At 42.7% G+C, this 26,041-nt stretch overlaps 1 protein-coding gene across 1 annotated transcript; it reads right to left on the reverse strand.

Annotated features, from left to right (window-relative positions):
• Positions 1-2,579: 2,579 nt before the first annotated feature.
• alp3 (alkaline phosphatase 3) lies at positions 2,580-25,573 on the reverse strand. Its single transcript, XM_074679476.1, has 11 exons — positions 25,504-25,573; positions 22,593-22,709; positions 22,323-22,438; positions 19,853-20,027; positions 18,416-18,588; positions 18,176-18,316; positions 17,775-17,844; positions 11,300-11,434; positions 7,918-8,109; positions 3,403-3,519; positions 2,580-3,200 (listed from the first exon to the last, which is right to left on the reverse strand). The coding sequence occupies exons 1-11, from the start codon at positions 25,571-25,573 to the stop codon at positions 2,890-2,892; spliced, it is 1,617 nt and encodes a 538-aa protein (XP_074535577.1). The 3' UTR covers positions 2,580-2,889.
• Between the last annotated feature and the right edge of the window lie 468 nt (positions 25,574-26,041).

The raw sequence follows: 26,041 nt of genomic DNA on the forward strand, positions 1-26,041 counted from the left end.
TTTAAAAGATTTTGAACTGTTCTTTGTTATTTATTTTATTACAATGCTATGTTTGCAAGTGTTTTATGACTGTTTGTTTTTTGTTTGTTTGTTGCTGTTTTTTGGTTTTGTTTGTTTTCTGTTAGGGCACTACTGGAGCTGTGAAATGATTAGTTGGTGGTAAAATAAATGAACCTGTTGTAAACATGAATTTCACAGTTCATTTGAAGTCAAACAGAGACTGATAGAAATCATTGTCTGTCAGTAAATACAGAAAATTTCCTTTGAATTGAAGTACAGATAGAAACCCACTTAGAAACACATCAACACATAAGATAAGAGCAGATCAAAACAGATAAAGATAGATAATAACAGAGGAGAACAGTTGCAGCCTTTTTTGTTGTTTAGAGCAGTTATTGCAGAGAGGATGAGTGATAAATGTTTCCTGGGCCAGTGGATTCTGTATGGTCTGCCTGATGGCAGGAGCCTGATGGCGTGGTGCAGGGGGGTGGGTGGTCTTCAGTGATGAGGGCAGCTTTCCTCACTACTGAGCGCCAGCACAGCTTAGTCAGAGGGAGTTGGGCTGTCCTGATTATTTTCTTGATATATTATGAGGGAGAATTTTGTTTTGGTGGTGGCAGCGAGAAAGGTGGACCAAGGTGAGCTGTGGATTTAATGAGCGATCTGTAAACCAGAGTTAAAATGTCTGTGCTGATGTTAAAAGTCCTCAGCTTCCTCAGCAGGTGGAGACATTGTTGTGCCTGTCTGTAGACAGAGCCAGATGTTGTGAAAAGGACAGGCAGGTGTTAGTCTCTGTCCCAACACGCTCTGGACCTGCTGAACCAGCTGACCATGGACGCTGGGCAGCTGGAACAGGTGCTACAGGTTTTCCCTCTGAGCCCACATCCCAGCTCTTTGGTCTTTGCAACATCAAGCTGATGGGCTCTCAGCAAAGGTTTGGACCAGGGCTTGGACTTCCTGCTGGTATTGTGTCATAGCTAGGGAGTCAGTCAAATGGGCTACCAGAGCCATGTCATCTTCTTACTTAAAAGAGTCATTCCTTCTTTGCTGCAAGAAATGCTGTAGGTTATACCCATTCTGAGTAATCCCTTTTGATGGATCTTGTCTGGTATTTGTGTCCAAGAGACAGAAGAAGAAATGATTTGTGTTAGCCGATGGGGGCTATCCAAATGCTGCCAGGGTTTCACATAACGAAAGTGGAAAAAGATGTGCACACTTTGCTGTAAAGATTGGATGAAGTGGCAGTTTTATAGCCAAACAAAAACACAGTCAAAGCTTCCTAAGATGTACTAATTGTCAGGATAGCCACAGTATATAGCAGTATGTGATAGAAAAGCCCTGAAGTGTTGTCCTGAGGCACTGCTGTGTTTGTGCTCTGTTTCTGTCAGTCTGCTCTTTTCTCCATCAGGTTCTTTGTTACTAAAAATACCAAGAGACCAAAGTTGTGGATTTTACTTACATGAGGTGTTTGAAAATAAACAAATGTAATAGGTGATAGAAATTAATCATATTTATTATTAGTACTATTCATCAACTCTACATCATTTTTGTCATAAAAAGCCTTGAACAGACCATACAGAACTACACAGAACCATAGATTTCAATTACTCTATCATCTCATGAAAACTAATCCTGATTTCTTTCTGAACAATTCTAGTCTTTTTTTATCTTATCTTTGGATAACTACACTGTTTATGTGTAATACTGTATGCCTCACCTTATTGTCAGATAACTGTAACTCTAGACAGACAAAAACACAAAACAGCCCTAGAAACAGATGTTATTTACCTCATGAGAGTGGGCGATGGTAGCAAGATATGTCGTAGTCTGAGCCATTACACTGACCACTGTTTTTTTTTCTAGATCTCCAGGAAATTATCTTATCATGACAAAACAGTTGTAAGCAACTTGCTGTCAGAAGTACTGCAAATCAGCACTGAAGTCAGGATGTTTGGGGGCATGGCAACTTGGAGCTCTGGTACCGTTAACTGGAGATATTTCACGTGTAAATGTAGAAACTAGATCCAGTGATAGATACCCCACTCACTGCCTCTATCCTCCTCCCCACACACACTCATCTGATACCAGAAAAAGATGTAACACTTCTACCTACATCTCCTCTCAAGATGTTGAGATTCTCTCCAGCACACCATATCCTAAAGCGCCTCACCTGACCGTGTATTAAAAGATGAGAGCAGTCTTTTCTCCTGAAACAGTAACCACGGGCCCCAGCTTTCCCTTCAACGAGAACCAGGGGAGTTAGAATCCAGTTTAACAAAGTCCAAACAGATGTCCAAAGTAATTACCACAATCTGTCATGTCAAGATATAAATAGTGATCTTTGAATGATTAGCATTATTAATGGAGTTCTGTTGTAATGTCGTCAAACCCTGATGCCTTGACATCAGCACTTTTTAAATCAATCAGTTTCAGATCTATGTGCAGATTTAATTTTTTAATTTTCAAGGATTTTGATCACTGTGGAAAAGGAGCTATAGCTGTCACTAAATATGTGATGTATTGGTATGAATGGATCTAAGAGTAATAAAGAAATAAAGCCACAAACATGTTCTCTAGTCAATGCTTTATTTGTGTGATAGAAGAAATCAGCTGCCTGCCTCAGTACAATCAATCAAAAATCATATCCAGTGTCTCTTGTTCTGTCCAAGGCGTTCTCTGTCACCTTATATTTCCAATTAAACTGAACTAATAACTTTTCCACTTTGAACTGAGATTATCATGATTTAATCTAAATCTAAATGAGATGTTCTGATGGAAGCGCGGGAAGCAGCATTGGCACAACCCATCTCACTGTATTTTTGGGTAAGCTGTTTAATCCTCCATGACCCTGACCTTTGACCTCTCAAATTCAGTGGGAGGAGTCAGCGCTCACATCATCAAGCTAAGAGTGGACAGCACACTGAGAAGCAGAGCAGCTGAAGCATGGGACAGCGCCCCAGCTCCGTTCAGGTCGTGGTCAGTGGTGACCTGAACCTCAGGTGCTTCAGTATGCATCTGGCAGTGCCTCAGGTCAGCACCGACACATGCGGCGTAGCCCATGACGTGGGCGATGTAGTTTTGCTCATTGACACCCTGGAAAAGATGGGCCATAGGTCCACGGGCCAGCACTGCCACGTCTTCTCCGCTGTGGGTGGTGGACTCTGTGGGGGCAGCAGACACCTGGACATAGTCTTTAGACTCTGGAGAAGAGAAAGAGGGATATTAATGAACTCTGGATATGAATACAGAGGGATAAATATGAAGGTTGGCTGTAAAGTTCTTAGCTGCTCTAACAAACTCACACTCTGGACAAAAACCCTGGTGGACTAAGCCTTTAGTCCAGGAAGAGTCCCCCTGTTTGAGAGAGGACTCACATTCACCTGGACTGAGGCTGATACTCACTGGTGTTGACTTCACGGAGATCTGGTCGAGTCCCATTTTTGATTTTGTACCCTGGTCCGTTGCCATACATCAGTGTGGTGTAAGGGAGAAAGTCTATACCCCACAGAGGAGACTTACCTGAAACACAGACAGAGGAGACCATGAAACACTTCCTTTGGTTTGGCCTTTCACACACACACACACACACACACACACACACACACACACACACACACACACACACACACATATACACACACACACACACACACACACACACACACACACACACACACACACACACACACACACACACACACACCAAGCACAGGGGTAAGGGTCTCTGGATCTCCAGGGTGCTGCAGGAGGTCCAGAGCTGGTTGAGTATCTCAGTGTTTCTCTCCAGATGAGCCATTAGCCAGTGTGTCTCCACGCTGGTGAAGAGCTCAGAGTTTCACAAGCACATTAATCACTGCTGTACCACAGGGACAAAGAGGAGGAGCAGGAGCTGGAGCAGGAGGAGGAGGAGCAGGGAGAGGAGGGTAAAGCCAGGATAGAACAGAAAAGAGAGAGCAGACTGCTGCTAAGAGCCAGATGTATTATAAGGTCTCAATGAATACTCTTTTGAAGGCTAATGTAGAGACATTTCTTCAAAAGTGAATATTATTAAAGTGAATCCCACAACACTGGTGCCAAAAACAATTCCTCCAAATCCTGATCTCTGTTTTAGCATATGGTCTTTGGTTTGTCTTTTGAGTTCTGGGTTTTCTCATGTATCTTGAGCTTCTTTGTGTTTAATCCTTATGATTCTTGTTGTGTGTTTCCCTGAGTGTCTGTTGGTCTATAGTTCCTGTTCCTTGTGGTTTTGGTTTAGTTCATGTCGTGTGTGGGGTTTTTGTTGTGTTTATTCTCTGTGTTCCTGTGTTTTGGGTTTAACTAGTCTCTGTCTTTGGTTTCCCTGTGTTTGGTTTAGTTTTCTTAGCGTTTCTTTCCTGTTGATTGCTCCTCATGTGTTTCACCTGTGTCTCGTTGCACCTGTGTGTGATTGCTTATAGAGTGCGTCTTAATGCAACGGCGCAAAAAGTGGGTATGCACTATATGCGATGCGTGGGGGCGCCGAGCTAGAGGGGGCGCCAAAGCGATGGGGGAGAAATTATTTTGAGTGCATCTTCTGTATTTGACAGCTGTTTGTGTAAACGATAAGATCCATAACAGAGGCACAGAGCTATAGAGATAGTAAGAATAAGAGAGAGATAAGAAGTACAGAGATCTCTATAGCTCTGCAGAGGCACGTCAGCACATCACTGAGAAGCGCCCCTCCGCTCCTTCAACCCCTCCCATCCGCCCCGTTCGTGCATACGCGTGTGTGGGGAGCAGAGCAATAGGCACGAGCGTTTTTTTTTTTTTTTTTTGTAGGCAGTCAAAGATGGACAGACAGAGAGAAAGCCCTCAGGGGCACTGAACAGAAAACGGAAGAGGGAGAAGGAAAAAGATTCAGTAGCAATAAAAAAAGTTTTTCAAAATGGTTGAAGGACAGTCGGTAAGTTCTGTCAGTGTGTGAAGAAAAAGTTTGTAGATATTAAGGTTAGCTAAAGCTGCTACGAGCTAAACTGTACTGTAGTGTCCTGTACTGTAGGCCTACTGAAGATGCCCGCAGATAGACGTGCAGACGTGATTAGACACAAGAAAATTACTATTTAATTACTAATACCACTAATATTACTTTACGATATAACAGATCATAAAAAGAAAAATAAAGGAACTTGTGGTGATTTTGTTCAGAAAGTTTTCTATATGTGGTTTGACTGCTGCATTTACAAAACCTCCTTAACATAGACACACAAAAATTTCAGATATAGGCCTCCTGTGGACTTGCACCAATGTCCTCTTTACTCCAATTTGTGTTTCACACTTGAGCCTGACACGGTTATGGCCATTGCCAGGTATGAGGTCAGCGAGGTCTGGACCTCACATATTGTTTCCAAGTTTGTTTGTTTTTTTGCCAGTATGCCCAACTGAATAAAACATTCAGTCATAAAAACGTGAAACCTTTCAGTGAAACGTGCTTGTAGGTTGTAAATTGTGGTGAACATCCATGGGCTTTGTGTTCTGTCTGTGCCTGTGTGCGTGTTGCGGTGAACAGCTGTTTGATCAGCTGATGCACGTACTCGCAAATGCGCCCTGTGACATGCTCGGCAGCAGGCCACACCCCATTCAAAAACTAGAGTGTTTTTATTATTAGCACTTTGTAGACCACATCCCGTGTGACCACAATATATTTTTTAGATAACTCAGCACTAGTTTGGCCTGTCAAATCATCTGAACAAAGCCAGTTTATTTACTTTTATCCACAGTGGAGAGCGCGCCCAGCACTTTTTTTTTTGAGTGCTTGGCTCATCAGCTGGCCAGGCACACGTCACGATGATGTGACTACTCGAGGACCTCAAGTCACATGACTGCTTTGTTTTCAGCTCATATTAATTTTAATATACCCCAGAAATATATGTAATATATTCCACAGAAAACAAGTTACAGAGAGCAGGGCAAACATGTCCAAGAGATTAAAACAGAATACACTGGAATCCAGCTAGCCTTGATGTAAAAATTTGATTTTTTTTTCGGGGGGGGGGGGGGGGGGGGGGGGGGGGCTATGATGCTGTACTTTATTGCCTTGAACCATGGCTAAAAGATTTCAGATGAAGTGCCTGCTGCTGAACCGGACTTTTAGTTACTGTTTTCTTTTTCACTTTTTTCAAAGACTTGATGAATGATAATTCTGAGTGTTAAAAAATAGCCAGGTCAGAAATCACTGCTTCAACACATTCTGGCCAACTTTTGCAAGAAGATAAGGAGTATCGACTTGTCAGCGGGAGGCAAAAATCAACACAAACGTTAAAGATACTTTGAAGAGCTTTGGTTCAGCCTCACACATACCTTTATGTAGCTGTCTTTGTAAGCGTGACACAAGCCTTCCTGCTCATTGAACCAAAGATGTTTTCTACCTGAACCATTGTTGAGTTCAACCCTGAGCAGGACTCTGTCTTCCTCCCTGAATGAGGCTGGTTCACCTTATGGTTTTCATGTGACAGTGATGGAGATGAAACAGAGGTGAAGGAACAAAAGTAAAGAGAGAGTAAGGTCTATAAAGGGACGATCCAACGGGGGAGATTGCTAGGCACCGCCCTGTTGGCTATGGCTGCCATTTGCAGCAGCTCTCTCTTGTTTGTCCGTTTCTTGTAATTTTTTTTGTCTCTTTTAGTAATCTTTGTTTTTGGAGTGGATCATTACTTTGTACGGCTCATTTGATGGTCATGGACACCAAACTTTTTACTACTTTTTCTCCTGTGTTTGTCTGGAGATCCTACATGTAACCATGGCTGCACTGTTTACATGTGAACTCAGCTGTTAGCAGCCTGTAGCATGTCAATGCTAACTGGTGCAAGGCCTGATGTCTTCCCACAAGGTGAGGAGAAGGAGGTAAGGATGACGTGCTGGTTCTCAGGTGTGAGCTAAAAAGTGACGACATGGACCTGTCCTTCCATCCATCGTTCCATTGGGAACGTAAGATCTATCTCCAATTAGATGGACGAGCTAGCCATGCTAACCCAGCAACGGATGGAATACCAGAGGGCAGAGTAGCATCATGCTATTCACAGACATTGCTAACGTAGCTAACATCAGATACCAACGCCACATTGGAAGAGCTTCACCTGCTGTGAGCAGACAGGATCCAGGAGACAGAGATGGAGCATGACTGAAGAAGCTCAGTCCTGGACCCTGTGGAGGTGGAGGCTGGCTGACTGGAGAATGATGGACAAGCTGTCATCATTGATTTTCTTATGGAGCTTTTTGCACTTTCTATACACTTTCTTACTTTTGTTTTCTTGATTGCTGCTGTGACTTTAATTTCGTTGTACTTGTTACAATGACAATAAAGTTCTATTCTATTCTATAAGCAGGCGAGAAGGACTGACAGAGTAAGGAGTGCTGAGAAATAAAAATGAAAGAGGGGAAAGTGTCAGTGTTGATGGTCAGAGATGGGCAGCAGGAGGAGAGACGAGTATGGTAAGGGGGCCTGTGATGGGGGGGGCTGCCAGTTACATGTGTTTACCCGGTCTGTAATTGCAGAGGAGAGAAAGCAAAGGAAATGTCAAGCTGCTGTAGAAGAGGGACACTGAAGCAGGCAGAGGGCAGGCAAGACATACACAGACACACACATGCACACAAAAGGAGCAAAAAAAAAAAAGCCTTCAAGGACGTCTATTTCTGTCACACAATAACCCACCTCCACTGGAAGAAAGAAAGAAAGAAAGAAAGAAAGAAAGAAAGAAAGAAGGAAAGAAAGAAAGAAAGAAAGAAAGAAAGAAAGAAAGAAAGAAAGAAAGAAAGAAAGAAAGAAAGAAAAGAAAGAAAGAAAAGAAAGAGATTTTTTCTGCATCAACAGGAGTCTGCACTAATCAATTTCATTTTTCAATTAAAAAAAAAAAAAAATGAGAGATGTAAGCTCGTAAAAATAATATATCTGTGTATAAATACCCAGAATGCTCTGCCCTCTGAATGGGAATCCATTGAGAGTGAAAGGATGGGAGTGGTCAGCCATCACTATCGTCAGAGTTTCCTGCTCCTTGGTCAGCTCCAGACCTTTGGCAATGGCATTGTCGAAGGCGACCGTTTCATGGAGCGCCATGTAAGCCCGCCCGGCATGATGAGCCTGGTCGATACGACCACCTGACCACAGGCAGAGGGGGGATAAGAGGAGATGATTAGGTAAGGACGTTTGATATGACTAACCTTTCATCACTGGCTGCTGCGTTGGACACGCTACACACACATTTCTCCTTCTGGGGAATTCAGAGTTGTCTCCAGACCTGCAGCCTCATTCACAAAGAGTGGGTACACACAAAAACATTTCACCGCAAAGTTCAGATGTATCAATGCCTGTTTCTTCAACTGCTGAGTCTTTGGTGACACAAAGAGGTTAGAGGTGAGGTCACTCCTGAACAACTAATACACCCAAGAGTCTGCAATTACATGGTTGGATATAAGAGCATGCACACAGTGGTGCAAAATACAAATAGCACTAAAACAATGAAAGCTTTATCAGATTGAGAGGATGCCGTAAATTGTGAAATAAGAATACAGCGTGTGTTCAGAGACAAAGAGGATTTACTGGACCATGAAGACAACTGGCTCATCAGACACTTTAGGTTCCTGAAGGCAATCCAGACTACAAACTGGCACTGGCACTGTCATGATGGGTGGCTTCTTGGTGAGTAAATTTATTGGTGTAATTGTCTTAATATTGATCCCTGTGGTGCACATTGAGCATGTGCTCCCCAAATTCTATCCCTTCTTCCCAGCATCATTAGTCAGAGGTTAGTGACTTGCTGTTTTTTTGCTGGTTAAACTACAGCTCAATATATTTATTTATTTTTGAGCTTTTATGCCTTTAAGGGGACAGTGGATAGAGCAGGAAACAGGGAAAGAGCAGGAAGTGACATGAGAGAGGCCACAGGTCGGATTTGAACCCAAGCTTCAGGGCGAACCACAAAGAGCCTCACCTTTTCCATGGCTTACATCTGCACTCACACACATCCCACACACTCCTCTTGTGTTTGATACTGATGCTGAAGGACAGCCAGGAAGCAACCTCCAGTTTAAGAAAACGAGACAATGTTGAAGTTCTGAAATCTGCTGTTCGTCCAGCGTCCGCTTGAGGCTGGCTCCAAAAGTACGTAAGTGAATTTTTTTCTAACTCAGCAGGTCAGAGGATATTAAAGTCGAGCTCATCCAATCAGAGGCACAGCTCAGGTCATGTGACTATAGCTGTACATGAAGCCCTTGCCACTTCCAAAATGGCCGCAATAACAAATTTACTTCAAAGATCTGTCAGGAAGACTGCAACCATTAATTCTTCAGTTTATGAGGACAGCCTGCTGAAACACACATTTTGCCGACCAAATAGCACCTTCAATTTGCCCTTACATTAAATTCTTTTTTTTTTCATCTCATCCTTTTCCAGTTTTACGATCGTGCAGAGGAAAATCTCAGGTGCATGGCTCATTTACATATGATTTGCATATTAAAATATGGTGTGGACAGGTAGGGTTCAGTGTTATTTTTGTGCTTACGACCTATCCAGGATTTGAGCATATGCCAAGTTTCAGTAGGAAATTTGCGCAAGTCTTTGTAGATGAGGCCCCAGTTGTGGTATATAGTCACTCCATCAAGTTCTGGGTCCCCCCTGGGGCTTCCTTTCAGTTGGACCAACCAGGAGCACGTCTGAAGGGAGGCGTCTTTATCAAGTACATGAACCATTCCAACTGTGGCTGTGCTCCATGCTCTCCAGATGTCCAAGCTCCTGACCCTACCTCTTAAGGCTGAGCACAGAGACCCTGCAAAGCTTCCTGAACCTGTGACCTCTTTCTTTCAATCAGAACCAGAGCTTGTGATAAATTGAGAGCTTGTCTTCTAGCTCAACTCCCCCTTTGGACTGACGATCCAGTGCGGCGCCCCCATACAGCTGACACAGCACCAATCTAATCTATCCAACCTCCAATTGAAACAGCACAAAAGGAAATTGTAAGCTGAATAAGCTATCAAGACTCTGGAGAATTCAATGTGTGTTTTTGTTCACATTTCTTGGGGAGAAAAGATCAATTTTGCATAGGAATCCAAAGTATATATCCTAAACAAATCTCAGGGAAGAGGACCAACCCCTTGCAGCAGAGGATGACCATTGTTCTGAAGCCCATGCATTGGTTCTTGTTTTAGTTTCCAGTTAATCACCCAGCCATGTTGGAGAGTGTGTGGTGATCTCTGTGCTATGTTGGAGCTTCCTGCAGTCTCCCCTGCAGAGCAGACGCAGTGCTCTGCTTTCCCCCTCTCTCCTGCACCTGTGGCTCATTCACCTGCGCACCTGACACTCATCACACTCATCAGTGGGACTGCTCTTAAGCTCTGTGGAGTGAGGAGTTCAGCGCCAGAGTATTCCAGCACTACGCCCGGTACACCGGCAGTAAATAAGTATTGAAGATTGTAGTTCCAGCTTTTTTGAATGTGTCTAGAGATCTTACCTCTACTCTCTTTTTGTTTTCCTCCAGTGCCTCCACGAGCCTCCTGCGAGCTGCCGAGTCTCAGTCACACTGCCACGCTCTCACCAGCTCTCACCAGCACCACCGGACACTCTCACCTCAGGAACTCACTCACCTTCTTTGACCCTCTTGGAACACTCTCACCCCCTGGATAGCCTTCATTCACTGGTCTTCAATAAATAACCTCAAAACTGTTTCCCTGCTTCAGTCTGCTTTTGGGTCCAACTACAACTCTGACTCTGAGGAGTCGTAACAGAGTAAAGTTGACATGGGTTAATAAGTTGTGGGCTGTCAGGGATTTGGCGCACCATATGCTTACTTTTGCCCAAATTCTATTTATGTCCTCCTGTTATTCTGGAGTCATCTGAAGACGCTTAGCAGCACTGTGTAGTCCCCTGGCAGCTGCCTCAGATTAAAGGAGAGATGGATGAGGAGGCTGGAGAGGCAGCCGAGTGGAACACAAACACATCAGCCAGAAAAACACACTGCGGCAAAATCACTGAGCTGTGTGCAGAATCAGTGTGGTATAAGTGGATTTTCTTCAGGTGCACACTGAAAAAGTCAACATTAGTCCAAAAGTAGAGATTATTCAAATGTGAACGCTCCATTGTTTTTAAAGCTAACAGCAGCAAAAACCAGTGTGTTCATTAAAATGTCACTTAGGCGTTCTATACAGGATCAATGATTTAATTGATCCACCCTGACCAAGCCATGTGCTCTTCTCCTATTTTTAGACAAATGCCCAGCTCTCAGGGGATTTTTAGTACCCAACCTTTGACACGTGAGAGGAGTGTGAGGAAGGAGGTTGAAGCTCATGTCCTCACCCTCCACTAATAAGAAGAAGCCTTTAGGGTTCTTCTGCAGGATACGGATGGCCTTCTCTGTGGTCTCAACGATGGATGGGTCCATTTTTGGATCTCTCTCCATATCGTAGCGCAGATCACCAGGTTCAAACAGAGCTGGGGAAAGAAAAGCATGTTTCAAACAGATGCAGAGAGCATTATGGAGCACAAATTTTTTGTTTATCCACCCACACTGGAGGTAGGAAAGTCCAGTCCTTCACCTCCTACTGCCAATGCTATTTTCTGCACACAGAAAGCATTAAACCTGCTATAAGGGTGAAATCAAAGCAGCAACAGCAAACAGCAACAGTCCAGAGAAGAATCTTTACATTTTCTCTACACTCACATGCATCACACAGAAGACTGACTGTTTGATGCTCTGCATCTGTTTTTATATATAAAGCATCAAAATTTAGAAATATGTCCAACAAGTGAGCACAGTGGAGCATTCAACTAAGTATCTGAGCAATGTGAGGAGAAAAGCAATGAATGAACTTCAGTTTAATTAAACCAGAGTCAATATTTCACTGAGTCAGGGGAGTGTTTGACAATTTGACAATTTGGTAGAGCGTCTGCACAGAGATGGGTATGACGGCGCACCAGGGGGAGGTGTCAGCAGATTCATGTTGGCGCAGTGACAATTTTGTGCCAAAAACAGAGCAGAAAGTGCACTGAAAGCTAGCCAGCTCCAACCTGGTCTATCCTCGGCACAAAGCAGAGCGCACCCTCCACAGCTGTAATTTGGTGACAGGCACACGTGCGCTCACGTCAACAAAGCCTCAGAGGCAGGTTTCCAGAGTGTCAGGCACATTTTAATGCAGTAAACAATCCCAGCAATCTAATGTAAATGTCTGAACCAGCATCTACATTTATATCTATATTAACTGTCCCGTCACATCTGATGTCAGATTAAAGCCGTTTGTCATAATGGAAAGTTAACCTGACGACAGCTGGAAGTTTGATGCACATCTTACAGTTAAACAATAAACAGCCTTAACATCTGATACTGAGTATATATCTGGTTCTCTCATTTCATTTAATTCAAAGAAAAGAGGGAGAGAAAAGACGAAGAAAAAAGAGACAAAATAAATGTTTGTCACTCAGGATTTACCCGTGATTTCCCATATTTCTCTGTTTTAGTCTTTATTTTTAACCTGATCTAAAAAGATGGAGTACATTATTGTAAGGAGGATGAGGTGGAGACACTGGGAGAGTATACAGTATATCACCAAAGGTTCTGCTATTTGGTGATGACAAACCAGGAGTGCAGGTGGATCAAAAGTATTCTGAATGGATAAGCCAGCTGTGTAACTGTCTCTTAATTTTGTTCTCCTATTAATGACAAAGGAACAGATTACATCTGTCCCGGGAGCTGGCCCACAAGGTGACGCGCTTTGTGTCCTCCTGCCGCAGCGCATTTAAAGGCGAGGAGAGGCACTCATTTGATTGGCGAAAACAGCGCTCGGCTGTGTTAAACCCACTCACGGCTCCTCCCTCCTCCCTCTCTGCCATTTGTGCGGAGGGAGGCTTGGACGCGCTCCTCTGCGTTCCTCTGCGCCTTGAGTGCACCTCTCTTGGCACTGCAGGAAACTTGCAAAGTGCACCGGTCACAACCTGTCCAAGTGGCGAAGACCAGCGCAGGGCAGGTGCGCCTGCGCTTGCACCTGGTCTACAAAATTAGAGCCCTTAGTGATTCGCTGCTGTGGCTTACGTATGTGCCACTTGCATCTCAATATTTAACTTTAACCCCAGCTGTAGTTTCATAATGATTAATTATTGATAAGTTTTACATTTATGAGAATGCAAACCACACCTATCTCCTTAAAGCTCATGTGTGGAACTTTTTGTTTGTGTGGATCTTGGCGCCCCCTGTGGACAAACTGGTACCTTGTCCTGTGCATGCTTAAATTTATCTTTTGACAAAATCTTTCCATCCATCTGATTTGTTTTTGTCAGTCAACATAAAGCATCAAAATTAATTTTTGTTTTCTTTCATACCGACTTGTAAAGTCATCGCTGCCACTTCATGTCTGAGTGTAGTGTGCTCTGACCTGTTGCACCAACTCTGTGTAAGTTGTGTCATAAGTTAGGGTGTGAAGTCCCCACAGCCTCATACGCCTGAACTTAAGTTACCCTGTCACTTAAAGGCCCTGTTAGGACTTAAAAAGTGATCTTTCTTGGTGAGGTCGGAGTTCTTAGACAAGCACTGGTAGGACAGAACCAGGATTCACTAACATTACACATTACAGACACGTCTCACCAGGCTGTGAGGAACACTAAACAGATAGTCTGCTCAGTTTCTGGATACTAAACTAAAAACATGGGAAATGGAGTCTTCATCCCAGGAAAAATACTCCTTATTTTGCCACCAGTGTCACTGCAATCAATGCCAAATGAAAAACTCTCACAGCACCTTTAAGCTGTGTCAGTTTGGTTGCACCACAGAAACAAAAGTTCACATCTTCACTTGCTGACTTAAAATTTCAAACTAAAATAATGATGTCATTGTCTTATTTGACTAAAGTTTTTCATAAAGAGGACTTTGTATAATTTCATTTCATTTCATTTCATATACTTTATTGCCCCCATGGGGAAATTTGTCATGGGCTCCCAGCTGGTTCTGCAGTCATAAAAGAGCAGCACAATCACATAATGCAAACACCACATTCACAACATGTCACAATCACATCTAGACCATACCTATTGCACAGTACCAATAATTTAAATAAATACATTAAACCAGTATGGAGGCCAAGGAGCTAAGAGAAATTAAAACTACATCTGTTCATTCATGATCTTAATAGATGTTGGGATAAAAGAATGTTTAAAGCGGTTCAGCCTGCAGCGGGGGACTCTGAATCTCCTCCTTGAAGGGAGCAGGTGATACTCTGTGTGGAGAACATGGGTTGGGTCAGACAAATTTTTTTGTGCTTGTGTAACAGTGGATTGTTCGAAGATAGTCTGAAGAGAAGCGTGATTTTTAACATTCATGATTTTCATTGCTTGTTGTACTAGACTGTTTAACTGTGTCTTTAGCTGAACGGACAAGTTACCATACCAGGCTGTGATTACATACCTTAAAATACTCTCCAGAACAGCATGGTAAAACAACAGCATGACCTTCTGCTCAACACCAAAAGCTCTCAGTCTGCGCAGAAAGTACAATCTCTGCTGCAGTCTGGGGCAAAGACTCTCCACGTGGACCCTCCAGCTGAATGCATCGTCGATATGAACTCCCAGATATTCATAGGAACTGACCTGAGTGATAGGTTCATTGTGGATGACCACAGGCCTCAAATCATCCACAGCTTTATGATTGAACACCATCTCTTCAGTTTTCTTCACATTTAGCATTAAATAGTTAGAGTCACACCACTGAACAAAATGACTGATCTCAGAAAGGTAAGCTGCTGGACTTTTATCTTTGTGCAGCAAACCAAGGATGGCAGTGTCATCTGAGAATTTAATAATGTAAGTATCGGGGTGGACCTTAATGCAGTCGTTTGTGTATACTGTAAAGAGTACGGGAGAGCTGACACATCCCTGAGGGGCACCAGTACTGGAGAGTCTGGGCTCGGAGAGGACATTGTTAATTTTTAACCTGCTGCACACGGTTGGTTGAAAAAGACATGAACCATTTCAAAATAAAAGGATTGACATTCATGTTCCTCAGTTTCTCAGTCAGTAGATGTGGCTGTAGCGTATTAAACGCTGAACTGAAGTCGACAAACAGTAAATAGACATAAGCTTTGGGGTCTTCCAGATGTTTAGTGACAAGATGAGTGAGGCAGTTAATGGCATCATCTGTGCCACGCCCCTGCTCATAAGCAAACTGGAAAGGGTCAAGCAGCGCATGAACTCTTTCTTAAGCAATGACACCAGGATTCTCTCTAAACATTTAATCACGTTGGAAGTTAAGGCAACCAGACGGAAATCATTGTTTTCCCTCGGGCGGGGCTTTTTCGGTACAGGTGTTGTACATGTTTTCTTCCAGAGGGTGGGGACAGTGTGCTGGTCAACAGATTTCTGAACGATGGGACAAAAAGCAGGAGTCAGCTCCTCTGCACAGATTTTAAGAAGAAAAGCAGAGATGCCATCCGGCCCTGTGACTTTTCTTGACACAGCTGTGTCTAAAATGTAACTGGACTTCGTGGGGGTCAATAAGCACTCTGGTGTCCTGATCACTGACACAAATGGATTTTAAAATATTGTCACACTGCAAAGCAAAGTCATGACTCTCAAATCTCATGAAAAAGTTGTTCAGTTTATTTGATTTATGCTGGTTGTTAGTGCTTATACTCTTTTTGGCTGGGGTCATATTAGTGATGGCTTTCATAGTGTCCCACAGATTCTTGGTGTCCATAGTATGACAGTTTTGTTCCATGATTTCTTTGTGTCTGTTCCTCGCTTCCCTGAGCATGCAGTTTAGTTCTTTTTGTATAGTTTTCAGTTGTGCTCTGTCCCGGTTTTTAAAAGCCATCTTTTTACGGTTGATACAAGGTAGGTGACTTACGGCTAAGTACTGCCCACAAACGTGATTACCGTGAGAGCCAGTTACAGTGAGTCTAGTCTTTCCACACACCCAGACATTCTCTTCCCACACATCCAGTGAAATACATTGCAGAAGGTTGGTATTTGTTCAGTTTCATGTGGGTTTTTTTAAGATTCTAAGCTTAAAAATGATCAAACTGTTCATGGGGTAAATGTAACTCAGACACAAGGTATCCTGAGAGGCTGGGCGACAAGATGTTTTTTTAACCCTTTCTTAAGACACATCTGAACAGAGAAAAGTGTCTTCTTTGAATGAAGTTGTGCAGCAGCCCAACATCATCTCTGTGTGAATCGAATGAAGAAGAATGTCTTCATCTGCTCTAAGGTCAGTTGACATCGTCTCTGAGGCAGCAGGTTGGGACTTTACTGTAAAGAAATATAAAGTTACCTTTAACACTAGAACCACCACTGCAGTCTGACAGACACTTTGGGGTTTTCTCCAACGCTATCTAAAGTTAGCCTAACATTAGCTCCTAGCTGCGTTATTCATCATGTCTCTTTGTTTGTTGGGAGTTCATTGGCCTGTTTTGTTCTAGTTTTTGTTCTTTTGCTGTTGTCCAAAGGGCTCTAGTTAAACTAACGTTAGCTTCTGGAGCTTATCTTCTCTGTAAAAGCAGAGATAGCAAAGGTTGTCAAACGTTGTGCTGAATGATTCAGTGTAAATCCTGTAGCTCCAAACTAACAGAGACACACTCTTGGTAAAGATGGTAAAAGGAGGTTATATTTCTGTCCTGACCAATGCTGATCCTCTGTCTAGTTGTCTGAGATGCTGATGCTAACCAGATGCTGTTTATCAGGTTTGCTCTGGGAGCTGTAAATTTAGTCTGAACTGAAGCTTTTTATCGACCTTCAACAATAAAATGATTCATATCCCCCTCCAGTGTGGACTTTAGAGACTTTTGAAAATGTCTCCTACTGGGACACCCACCATAGCACCTCTCAATGAATGTTTATTGTTCGTCCATGTGAGTGGAGGGGGCGTGGCTTAGCTGTAGATCAATTCTCATGCTCCTTCGCCTCTATAGACAAGCTAACAGCTAAATTTAACCACCAAAACTCACCAAAGAAACTGTAGCACTTTGTCACACTAAGGTTTTTCCTTCTGTCTAAATTCTGGCTTGTGTTGTTGGATGTCACTTTGGACAAAAGCGTCTGCTAAATGAAATTGTTCTGATTTACTTGTGTGCAAACTATAACACCAGAATGCAATACTCCTGTTGAACAGCAACATACGGCATGCCTTAATAAAATCTGTGGACCAGACACAATGCCCACCCTGCATTTTTCCATGTCTGCGGAGATAGATGGAAACTCCTAAAACAGTGGTTCCCAATTTTTTATTTATTTAATTATTATTATTATTATTATTTATTTATTCATTTATTTATTTATTTTTGCTGGGTGTAAAATTAAGGATGTAACTTTTGCCTACATTAAAGCAATGTCAGCTGGCGCAACCCCTAAAACATCAGTTCTGTGTTAACTCCGTCTTTAAATTGTGTTACAACTTAGTTCTGTTTGTACTCACACATAGCTAGTTCAGCCTTGTGCTGATGATAAAATCAGCTAAATTAAAGAAAAACTGAATCCGTCCTAAAGTATGTCTAAGTATTCATTGGTGAAAGGTTACCCCTTGTAAAGGGTTAGTCAGCCGAGTGTTTGTATGAGTCACTTTTTTCTGCTAAACAACTGTGGCCATAGATTGGAAAAACACTCAGCAGGATGTAGGTCAGGAACAGCGGTGTGTAGAAAACGTGTGGTGTTTGGAGCACCTAACAGATTAGTAAGCTTCACTGAGGACTCCACAGGTGTGTTCTCCAGATGGGAAAACTTTACTCTTACATGTTGCTCAGAGGGAACAAAGCATCAAGGCCATCCAAAAGGAGGTCAGAGAAGAAAAACTCACCCATGAGGTAGTCCGTTTTTTCAGGGTCAACAGCGTCGAAATCGTTTTTATTCCACACATAATGGGCTACCTGTGTGAAACCCAGGACATAATGAAAACACACACTGTGAGCAGGAGGAGAAGAGTCACAGTGTTTGTGTTTGTTGTGAGTCACAGGACAAACTCTTCTTCACTCAATGACTCACGTTCTGTTGAACTCTGATTTCTAATAGTACACAAACATTTCTTTATTAGTGCTGGGCTGTTTTTTTATCTCTGAGAAGAAATTCCTCTAAAGTCTCATAACCAGCTTGTCAGAGAGGAAGTGGTGTTTGATTAAAAAATGAAAACAAGGAATCTTGAGCATCAGCATACACAGTTTATCTCTGTTGCTAACTCTTCTCTGGTAAAACAAGAAATACCTTTCCAGATTTCATCTTCTGCCACTCATCAATCAGGTTGCGTCCATCTCTTCTTTTGCCCCTGGCAGAAAAATCTGAGGGGTACTCTGGATCCTTGGTGTACCGTGGGGTCATGTACTTTCTGCCACCACCAATGATCACCTGAAAACAAACCGAGGCACAAACACACGCGTTACAACCCACTTTAACTGCTATGTGTACGGTTCAATTGGAAACAGCCATGTAAGGGTCATCTCTTACATCAATGTCGATGTTTTTAAGGAGCTGAGAGGAGATGTCAGTACAGCCCTCTTTCTTGGCACTTGCAGGCATGTCAGCGTCACTGTACCACTTCCTGCTGGCACTGTGGGCGTAGCTGGCAGCTGGGGTGGCATGTTGTACTCGTGTGGTTGTCACAACACCAACAGACTTTCCTAAAAGAGGTTTTAGGTGACTCTAAATATGTTTTATATGTTTATAACCCCACATGTAAACCCCCCGATCCAAAAAAGTACAAATTTACTGGTCTCTCAGAAATAAAGCTAGAAATAAATTTACAGCTTTGAGTGAAGCTGTGAGAGGAAATAGTTGAACAATTTCAGAATAATATTTCTCAGTTGGAGACATCATTAAAATATTATCTGTACAAAAAGGCCAAGCTAAAGAAAATACTGGACAACCATGTAATGCAGTCTGCACAGACAGGATTGTAGTAATAACCTCTTAAAACCGCTGTCTGTGGGCACAGTTTGTTACCTCATCCACAAAAGCAGGTTTTCAGGAAAGAATGGGAGGATATGTAAATAAATATAAATCTCAAGAACCTATCAACTGATCTCATTGGTCCCCAAATGTTCACAAAGTTTAAGGAAAATGTTATACAACGTCAAAATGTTCATGCCCTAGTCCCATTTTACGACTTTACAGAGTTTGAGTATGAAATGATTTCATTTTTAATTTCTCATCAATTCAGACCATCACCACCATTCACACACCAACACACACCATCTGATTAGCTCAGATGGTGTGTGTTGTTTTTGTTCTTGTGTTTTGTTTGTAGTTGTTTCTTTAGAAATTTGGGTGTGACTGTGCGCCAGAGGGAGTTGACGGCGCACCAGGGGGAGGTGTCAGCAGATTCATGTTGCCGCAGCGACAATTTCGTGCCAAAAACAGTGCAGAAAGTGCACTGAAAGCTAGCCAGCTCCAACCTGGTCTATTCTCGGCGCAAAGCGGAGCGCACCCTCCGCAGCTGTAATTTGGTGACAAGCGCACATGTGCGCACACATCAACAAAGCCTCAAAGGCAGGTCCATTCAGAATACTTTTGATCCACATGCACTCCTGGTTTGTCATCCCATGGTGCACCGCACGAAATTAACACTGTGTAGGGTGCGCAAGGCTTGCAACCCCTGCGCTGCGCTGTGCCACGACATTAGAGCCCCATGTGTCTAAGTGAGCAAATGTTCAGATTAAAGGCATCCAACTTTGTTTGTCCTGTGGTGTTTCTGCTTTGCTGCTCTGGGTTGTTTTCACCAGATGTGTACTATGTGTTTTAACTTTTTTTAGTTTGAATTCAGCAAATTCTGCAATTTTGTGTGTGTGTGTGTGTGTGTGTGTGTGTGTGTGTGTGTGTGTGTGTGTGTGTGTGTGTGTGTGTGTGTGTGTGTGTGTGTGTGTGTGTGTGTGCGTGTGTGTTTACCAGCATCTTTGGCCCATTTCAGGATGGATGTCACCTCGTTTCCTTTCTGAGTTTTGCAGATTCCGTTGCGAGCTGCAGCATTCACACCAATGGTGTTGAGGTTGGTTTTTACACCACATAGATACGCTGTCGCTGTGGCTGCACTGTCTGCAATCTGGAAGTCTACACTGTAGGTCTACACAGTGCAAAAGAACCACACACACACACACACACACACACACACACACACACACACACACACACACACACACACGCACACACACACACACAAAGGAAAATCATTTAAAATCATCAAGAGGGGGAATCAAGAGTAACACAAGACAGTGAGATGAGGACTTAAGTCTTTTACATCGACCCATGAGCTCAACCAGCATCCCCAAAATGTTGTTCTTAAAGACGCCATGTGGTGGATCTGTTTAAATTGGACTGCCTTGCCACCCTCTGGCCCAGAGTCTCACACACACTGTCATTAATGACTTTTAGCGAGGTGTGTGTTTGTTTTGGAATTAAATGGAGATCAGATTAAACAAATTATTTTTGTTCAAGACAACTTTTTAATCAACCAAACGTAATAGCCGGCTATATGTAGTGCTATCGGCAGCTCAGTGCTCTGACGTTTCTGTAGGCTAACGTGACAACAATCTAACACAGTCAGTTTGTTTGTAGTTTAGTAGCTGTCTATATTTAGCTCAGCTGGCAGCCCGGTGCTCTGAGACATGTCTGTAATGTGTAACGTTAGTGAATCCTGGTCATGTCCTGCCAGTCATCTACCAAGCAGAGCTAACGTAACCTCACTCTTCATTTTATTGATAGACTCTCAAGTTTGAACAGACCACTGCAGAATAACTGCTGCACGTGGGTTGGAGGCAACATTAGCACAAACAGATTAGCCCCTGTGTTGGCCTTTAGCTGGTGCTCTATCTCTCTCCTGTTTCTCTGTCTTCTGCTCTTCTGTCCTTTTTCTGTCTGACAGTTAAGCTCCAGTGTCCACCATCACTACAACATTAAAGGTCCCATATTATGCAAAAATTACTTTTTAAGTCTTTTTGTGAAATTTGTGGGTCTTTGTCTTTCCTCCCAGCCCACAAAATGGGATATTTAATGATAAAATCTGTACCTGGTAGCTCTTGTGAATGTTAAATCCTGACCTTAAACGAGCTGTTTGGAATTTCCGGGGTTTGCAGACGTCAGTGACTCCCTTTTCAACCAATCAGGAGCAAGTCTGACCCGATTGGTCCACCAAAGCAGATACCCCCAAACCTCCTCCCTGCCCACTCCCCTCCCCGCTGCTGGAGAAAAATCTCTCCAGCAGCTGGGAGGAGAATGCAGAAGTTGAAGAGCCAGCACTGCTCTGTTTTTGGCTGTATACAGCCACATAGCTCCATCATGCACATCATGCTGCATCCCATCTCGGAAGGAGACAAGACTAAGTGTCTAGAGTTCATTTATCAGGAAATGTTCCAGCTACACTCAGTAAAACTGTGCATGTGTGTGCTAGTCACTTCACGGCTGACTGCTTTTCCAACTTTGGACAGTCCAACAGAGGGCTAGCCAATAGACTGGTCCTGAATCCAGGCGCATTACCAACCATCCTCCAACAAACCTGGGACCCTGGAAATGTGAGTATTTTAAATGCTGTGTGCTGTGGAGCAGATGGAAGAGCTTTTCCTCAGTGTCCCCCCTGTCTCTGTGTTAGCTTCAGGATGCTAACTTTAGCTGCGGTTAGCCTGTTGTTTTAGCCTGTAATGTTACGGTAAACACGTTTCGCTGTTATCTAAACATTGTGCACTCGGGGCTTGGTAGTCATGGATGTGGCGACGCTCTCAGTGACGTGGAAGAACGGAGCGGTATCAGCTGTGGCTCATTTACATATGAAGGCCACGCCCACTAAATCAGAGCGTTCTGAACAGAGGGGCTGTGAGAGCCTGGAAACAATGCTGCTGTGCTTGATTTATTGGCTTTTTGGACCAAAACATGTTTCTACCATTTCATGAAGACATCAATGATCCAGATTAAACTGCAGAGAAGGAGCAGAATATGGGACCTTTAATCACAGAAATCATTTTCAGCAGAGGAAAACACAGATCTCTCTTCTCACTGATAAACTTCATCAGCCGGCGTGGTGTTGACATACTGTAAATCAATCAAGTGTGTGTGTGTGTGTGTGTGTGTGTGTGTGTGTGTGTGTGACATGGGATTTGTTTAAAACGCCTTTTTGATTTGTTTTTTGTTATTTAAGATAAAATATAATTTCACTGTCACTTTTAAGAAAATGACAGTTTGTTTTGAACAGTTTACCCTACCTCAGAGAATTAGAATAAAAGAAAATTAATTTTGTAGTTTTGAGATAGATAAATAGATAGATAGATGTGTGTGTGTGTGTGTGTGTGTGTGTGTGTGTGTGTGTGTGTGTGTGTGTGTGTGTGTGTGTGTGTGTGTGTGTGTGTGTGTGTGTGTGTGTGTGTGTGACCTTTGCCAGCCCCACGTTAGGGAAGGTGTCCATGGTCATCACCGTCTCCTCTCCTGTCTGGTTGTGCAGCTGTCCCTTCAGGATACGAGCTGCCGTGTAGGTCGTGATTCCCATGCCTGATGCACACACACACACACACACACACACACACACACACACACACACACACACACACACACACAGATATCAGCTTCACAGTTAGTTGTGTTGTGGTTTTGTAACGTTGTCTGTCTGCTGTGTGTACTTGATGTACAGGCTGGTGTCACCTACCATCTCCCAGGAAAAACAGGATGTTCTTGGCCACATTGGTGTTAAGCTTCCTGTCCAGTGCTGACTGCAGAGTCTTACGGGCCTGGGACCTCCAGAACTCTGGGTTCTCCTCCTCAACTATCAATGAACACAAAGATCAGATGGATCTAGATTACCTTATGACTGTAATTGTTTTATTTTTGCCTGTTGTTTTGAAACATGTCACTTCAGTCTTTGGATAAAATGTGTACTTTTGAAGCGTAACAGCTAAAAATGTACAAAACCTTCAGATTCAAGAACAGCAAATGCATCTTAGGCCAGTTTGTTGAGATGTGACAAAAACAGAGAAAAGGAGACAATCTGTGCATCCTCCAGGGACAAATGCAGGAAGAAAGTCTTTGTCTGACTCAGATGTGTATTTGTATGTGTGTGTGTGCCTGTTTGTCGCTGCCACGTCTCATCCACATGCTCTCCAATCTGCTGCTGTCTGTCTATCTGCACTGTTACAGGTAGATTGATGTAATGAGCAGTAAATGCTGATAGCAGCCAGTTGCGTAACTCTGATAAGTTTGGAAGTGCTGAGTGTGCTGCTTTTAAAGGACAGAAAGCAAAACAACAGAAAGCAAGGATGGGATAAAGAAAAATAAGATGAGGAATCATAGGAAAGGTGGGGAAACATGATAGAAAAGGGATGCTGAGAATCAAAGAAAGCTCAACATTTATGGTTTCTGTGCACTGAAGGGTCTGAGGGAAAACTAGACAGGGTTTGGTTTCTAAAGAACACCTCTGCTGTAAGTGCTGCTAACATCATTGGGCTGTAGGTTAACACAGGTCAGCTGCCTCGGAGCTAAATGATCTTCAAAAGGATTAATGATGAGCTGGAGGAATGGATGAAACTCAATGATCTGATCTTGATATTTTTAACTCCTAGATCACTGATGTAGCTCAGTTGGGCGCCTCATTTCCCGTCCCTATCCTCTCTTTATTTACCAACTCAACAGAGTTGAAACTCGAGTTGATACCCAACAAGTGCCCGTGGAGGAGTATTTTTCATGTACAGAGGCAGAAAAGGAGACAACCTTCAGGTGCATCAGATTTCGTGAGAGCTTTCATCATTTTCTGAGATGTTGACTGGGCTGTTAATTAAGCCAGTGTGTTTGAATAAGTTACATGTGGAAATCCATGTCTCAATCTCATGTCTTTGATAGTTTACAATGTTAATGTGAGTATTCTTCTTGTACCTTGTCAAATTCTCAAACCCAGGCCATCGTTAAAATGTAGATGGGGTCACAAATTATGACTGGATTTATCTGCAACACTGGCAACATTCTTTTTTCTAGTGGAAACACAGAGTGTGCATGTTCAAGCATAATCAATATTTTATTGACTTATTTTTCCCCAAGATATACAAATCACAGAATTTAGAGTGTTACAGAAATAGATTTTTTTTTTTTTTCGCAATTATCCAAAATGTGTTTACACTCGTGACTTAATACAACAACAACACAAAGTGTAACCAGATGTCCCACTCATTCATACGATGCTAAACAGCCATACATGAGCTCAGATTGTTTCCCTGGTTGGATGAGTTTTTTAAAATGATTTTCCTACCATGCGAATCGCAGTGATGTGATGAAGTGATGTTTGAATATTGTGTGATAGTTCACTGACCTCTACAGAGGAAATGTCCATCAAAGATTGAGCAGCACCATGACATCACCCTGACAGCAACATCTCAAATCACTCTGAGTGTCTGCTACTGACGACACAATGAAACATCCCTCGTCTAAAAAGTAATTAATACTCTGAGTAGATAATGAGGAGAGTACTTTGAACTTTTACTGAAGTCTTATTTTAACGCCACACTTTTACTCATAATTGAGCATTATTTAAGCAACATAGCTTGTACACTTGTACACTGTACAAATTTTCAGTACTCTTTCCACCTTGGCTCAGTATCCAGAAAATCTTGAAGATTATGAGCTAAATTCAATAGGGGGACCTGAAATCATTTTTTTGTTTGTTTGTTTTCATGATTTCTTTTTAGCAACAACACCAAGATGGAATTAACAGCTGATCAGTCCATAAAAAAAAAGAGAAAAATAAAATCTGAAGTAGCTAAAAGTCAGTGAACATAAGGGCCTGAAAGTGGTTGAGTTTGTTCAGCCTTTCTGACATTAAGGTGAAGGTGGTTAAAAAATTAGTTCAAGTACAGTTTATCTCAATCTGGAGACTCTGAATAAAAACCAATGGTCCAGTGATGCCTGGCTGGACTTTGGAGCTTTGTTCATTGGTCACAAATGGGTAAAGATTCCAGGGGTGGGAAAACAGCTCATGCAATGATGAAGTCCAGGAAATGATTACTTATCATCTCACCATTATCTGGCTTTGATAAACAAACACGTGCACACAAAAGCTGCAAACAATCTGATGTAGATGTCTCACCTAAACCACAGCTCCACTCTGTCTTCTCAGCCGTACAAAATTCAAACAAAGTAAATTCTCTCCCTTTACAGGGCTGCAAGCTAGGAGAGCAGCATTTCTTCACTTTCCTCTCCTCCCCAAACTCAGATGGGAAACGAAAGATGACAGTGAACCCTGAATCTTTTAGTCTTTTTGGGCATTGGCTACACTAGATGTCCTTGTCATCTCAAAAGCTGGAGTAATCAGAAAGTAGAGTAAAGGACAATAATTCATAGTTTGATTAGGTTTTGTGCCAAAAATCTGTTATTAAAGGGCTGGAAGGTCAGGAGACTGAAGAGACGGATAGGTTTCAGATGACTCAGAGGTCTAGATCGTGCTCCATGAGGTTTGCCTCGGTTCAAAGCCAGCCTGGTGCCATTTTCCCCCACCCTAACTCTGTTTCCTAACTCCTGCTGTCCTCTGTAATAAAAGGCCTGAAAAAGTGGTTGTCTAGCATAACTCCTCTTACCTTTAGCAGCACACCATCCTAACGCCGCCAGCAGCAGGACAGCTAACAGAGCCGCTCTCTTCACCTCCATGGCTGTGCTCAGAGGGACTGACTCTGCTCCAGCTCAGAAATGACCTTCTCAGCTCAAATAATGCTGCTCTCCAATCTCAGCAGCTGCCAATCATCTTTTACTGCATGTCATAAATACACTATGACCCGCAGGCCTCAACTCAACTCAACTCAACTTTATTTATAAAGCAGTTTAAACAACCTCAGTTGAAACAGAGTGCTATACATAAAAGTAGTGCAGGAATAAATAAGTAAATAAAACAAATAAATCATTAAAACAAAGGTGCACATAGTAAAATAAATTGTGACATTGTTCTAAAAATAATTTAAAACAATGAAACAATTAATAGAAAAAAACTAAAACAAACCGTAAAAACACTAAAACATGAGCAGAGTCTCAAGCTGGGTTAAAAGCCAAAGAATAAAAATGGGTTTTAAGACCTTTTTTAAAAGCGGACAGTGAGGGGGCTCATCCTATGTGGAGGGGGAG

Source organism: Halichoeres trimaculatus, unplaced genomic scaffold (assembly GCF_033239565.1).
Source record: "Halichoeres trimaculatus isolate MK-OKI-2021-1 unplaced genomic scaffold, fHalTri1.1 fHalTri1_scaffold_9, whole genome shotgun sequence".
In the NCBI taxonomy this organism is placed as follows: domain Eukaryota; kingdom Metazoa; phylum Chordata; class Actinopteri; order Labriformes; family Labridae; genus Halichoeres; species Halichoeres trimaculatus.

Coding starts and splice junctions, on each gene's coding strand:
- alp3 (XM_074679476.1), bottom strand. CDS start 25,573: ATGGAGGTGAAGAGAGCGGCTCTGTTAGCTGTCCTGCTGCTGGCGGCG. Junction 22,439..22,592: donor CCTGTTTTTCCTGGGAGATG/GTAGGTGACACC, acceptor TGTGTGCATCAG/GCATGGGAATCACGACCTAC. Junction 18,589..19,852: donor GAAATGGGCCAAAGATGCTG/GTAAACACACAC, acceptor AACCTCTTTTAG/GAAAGTCTGTTGGTGTTGTG.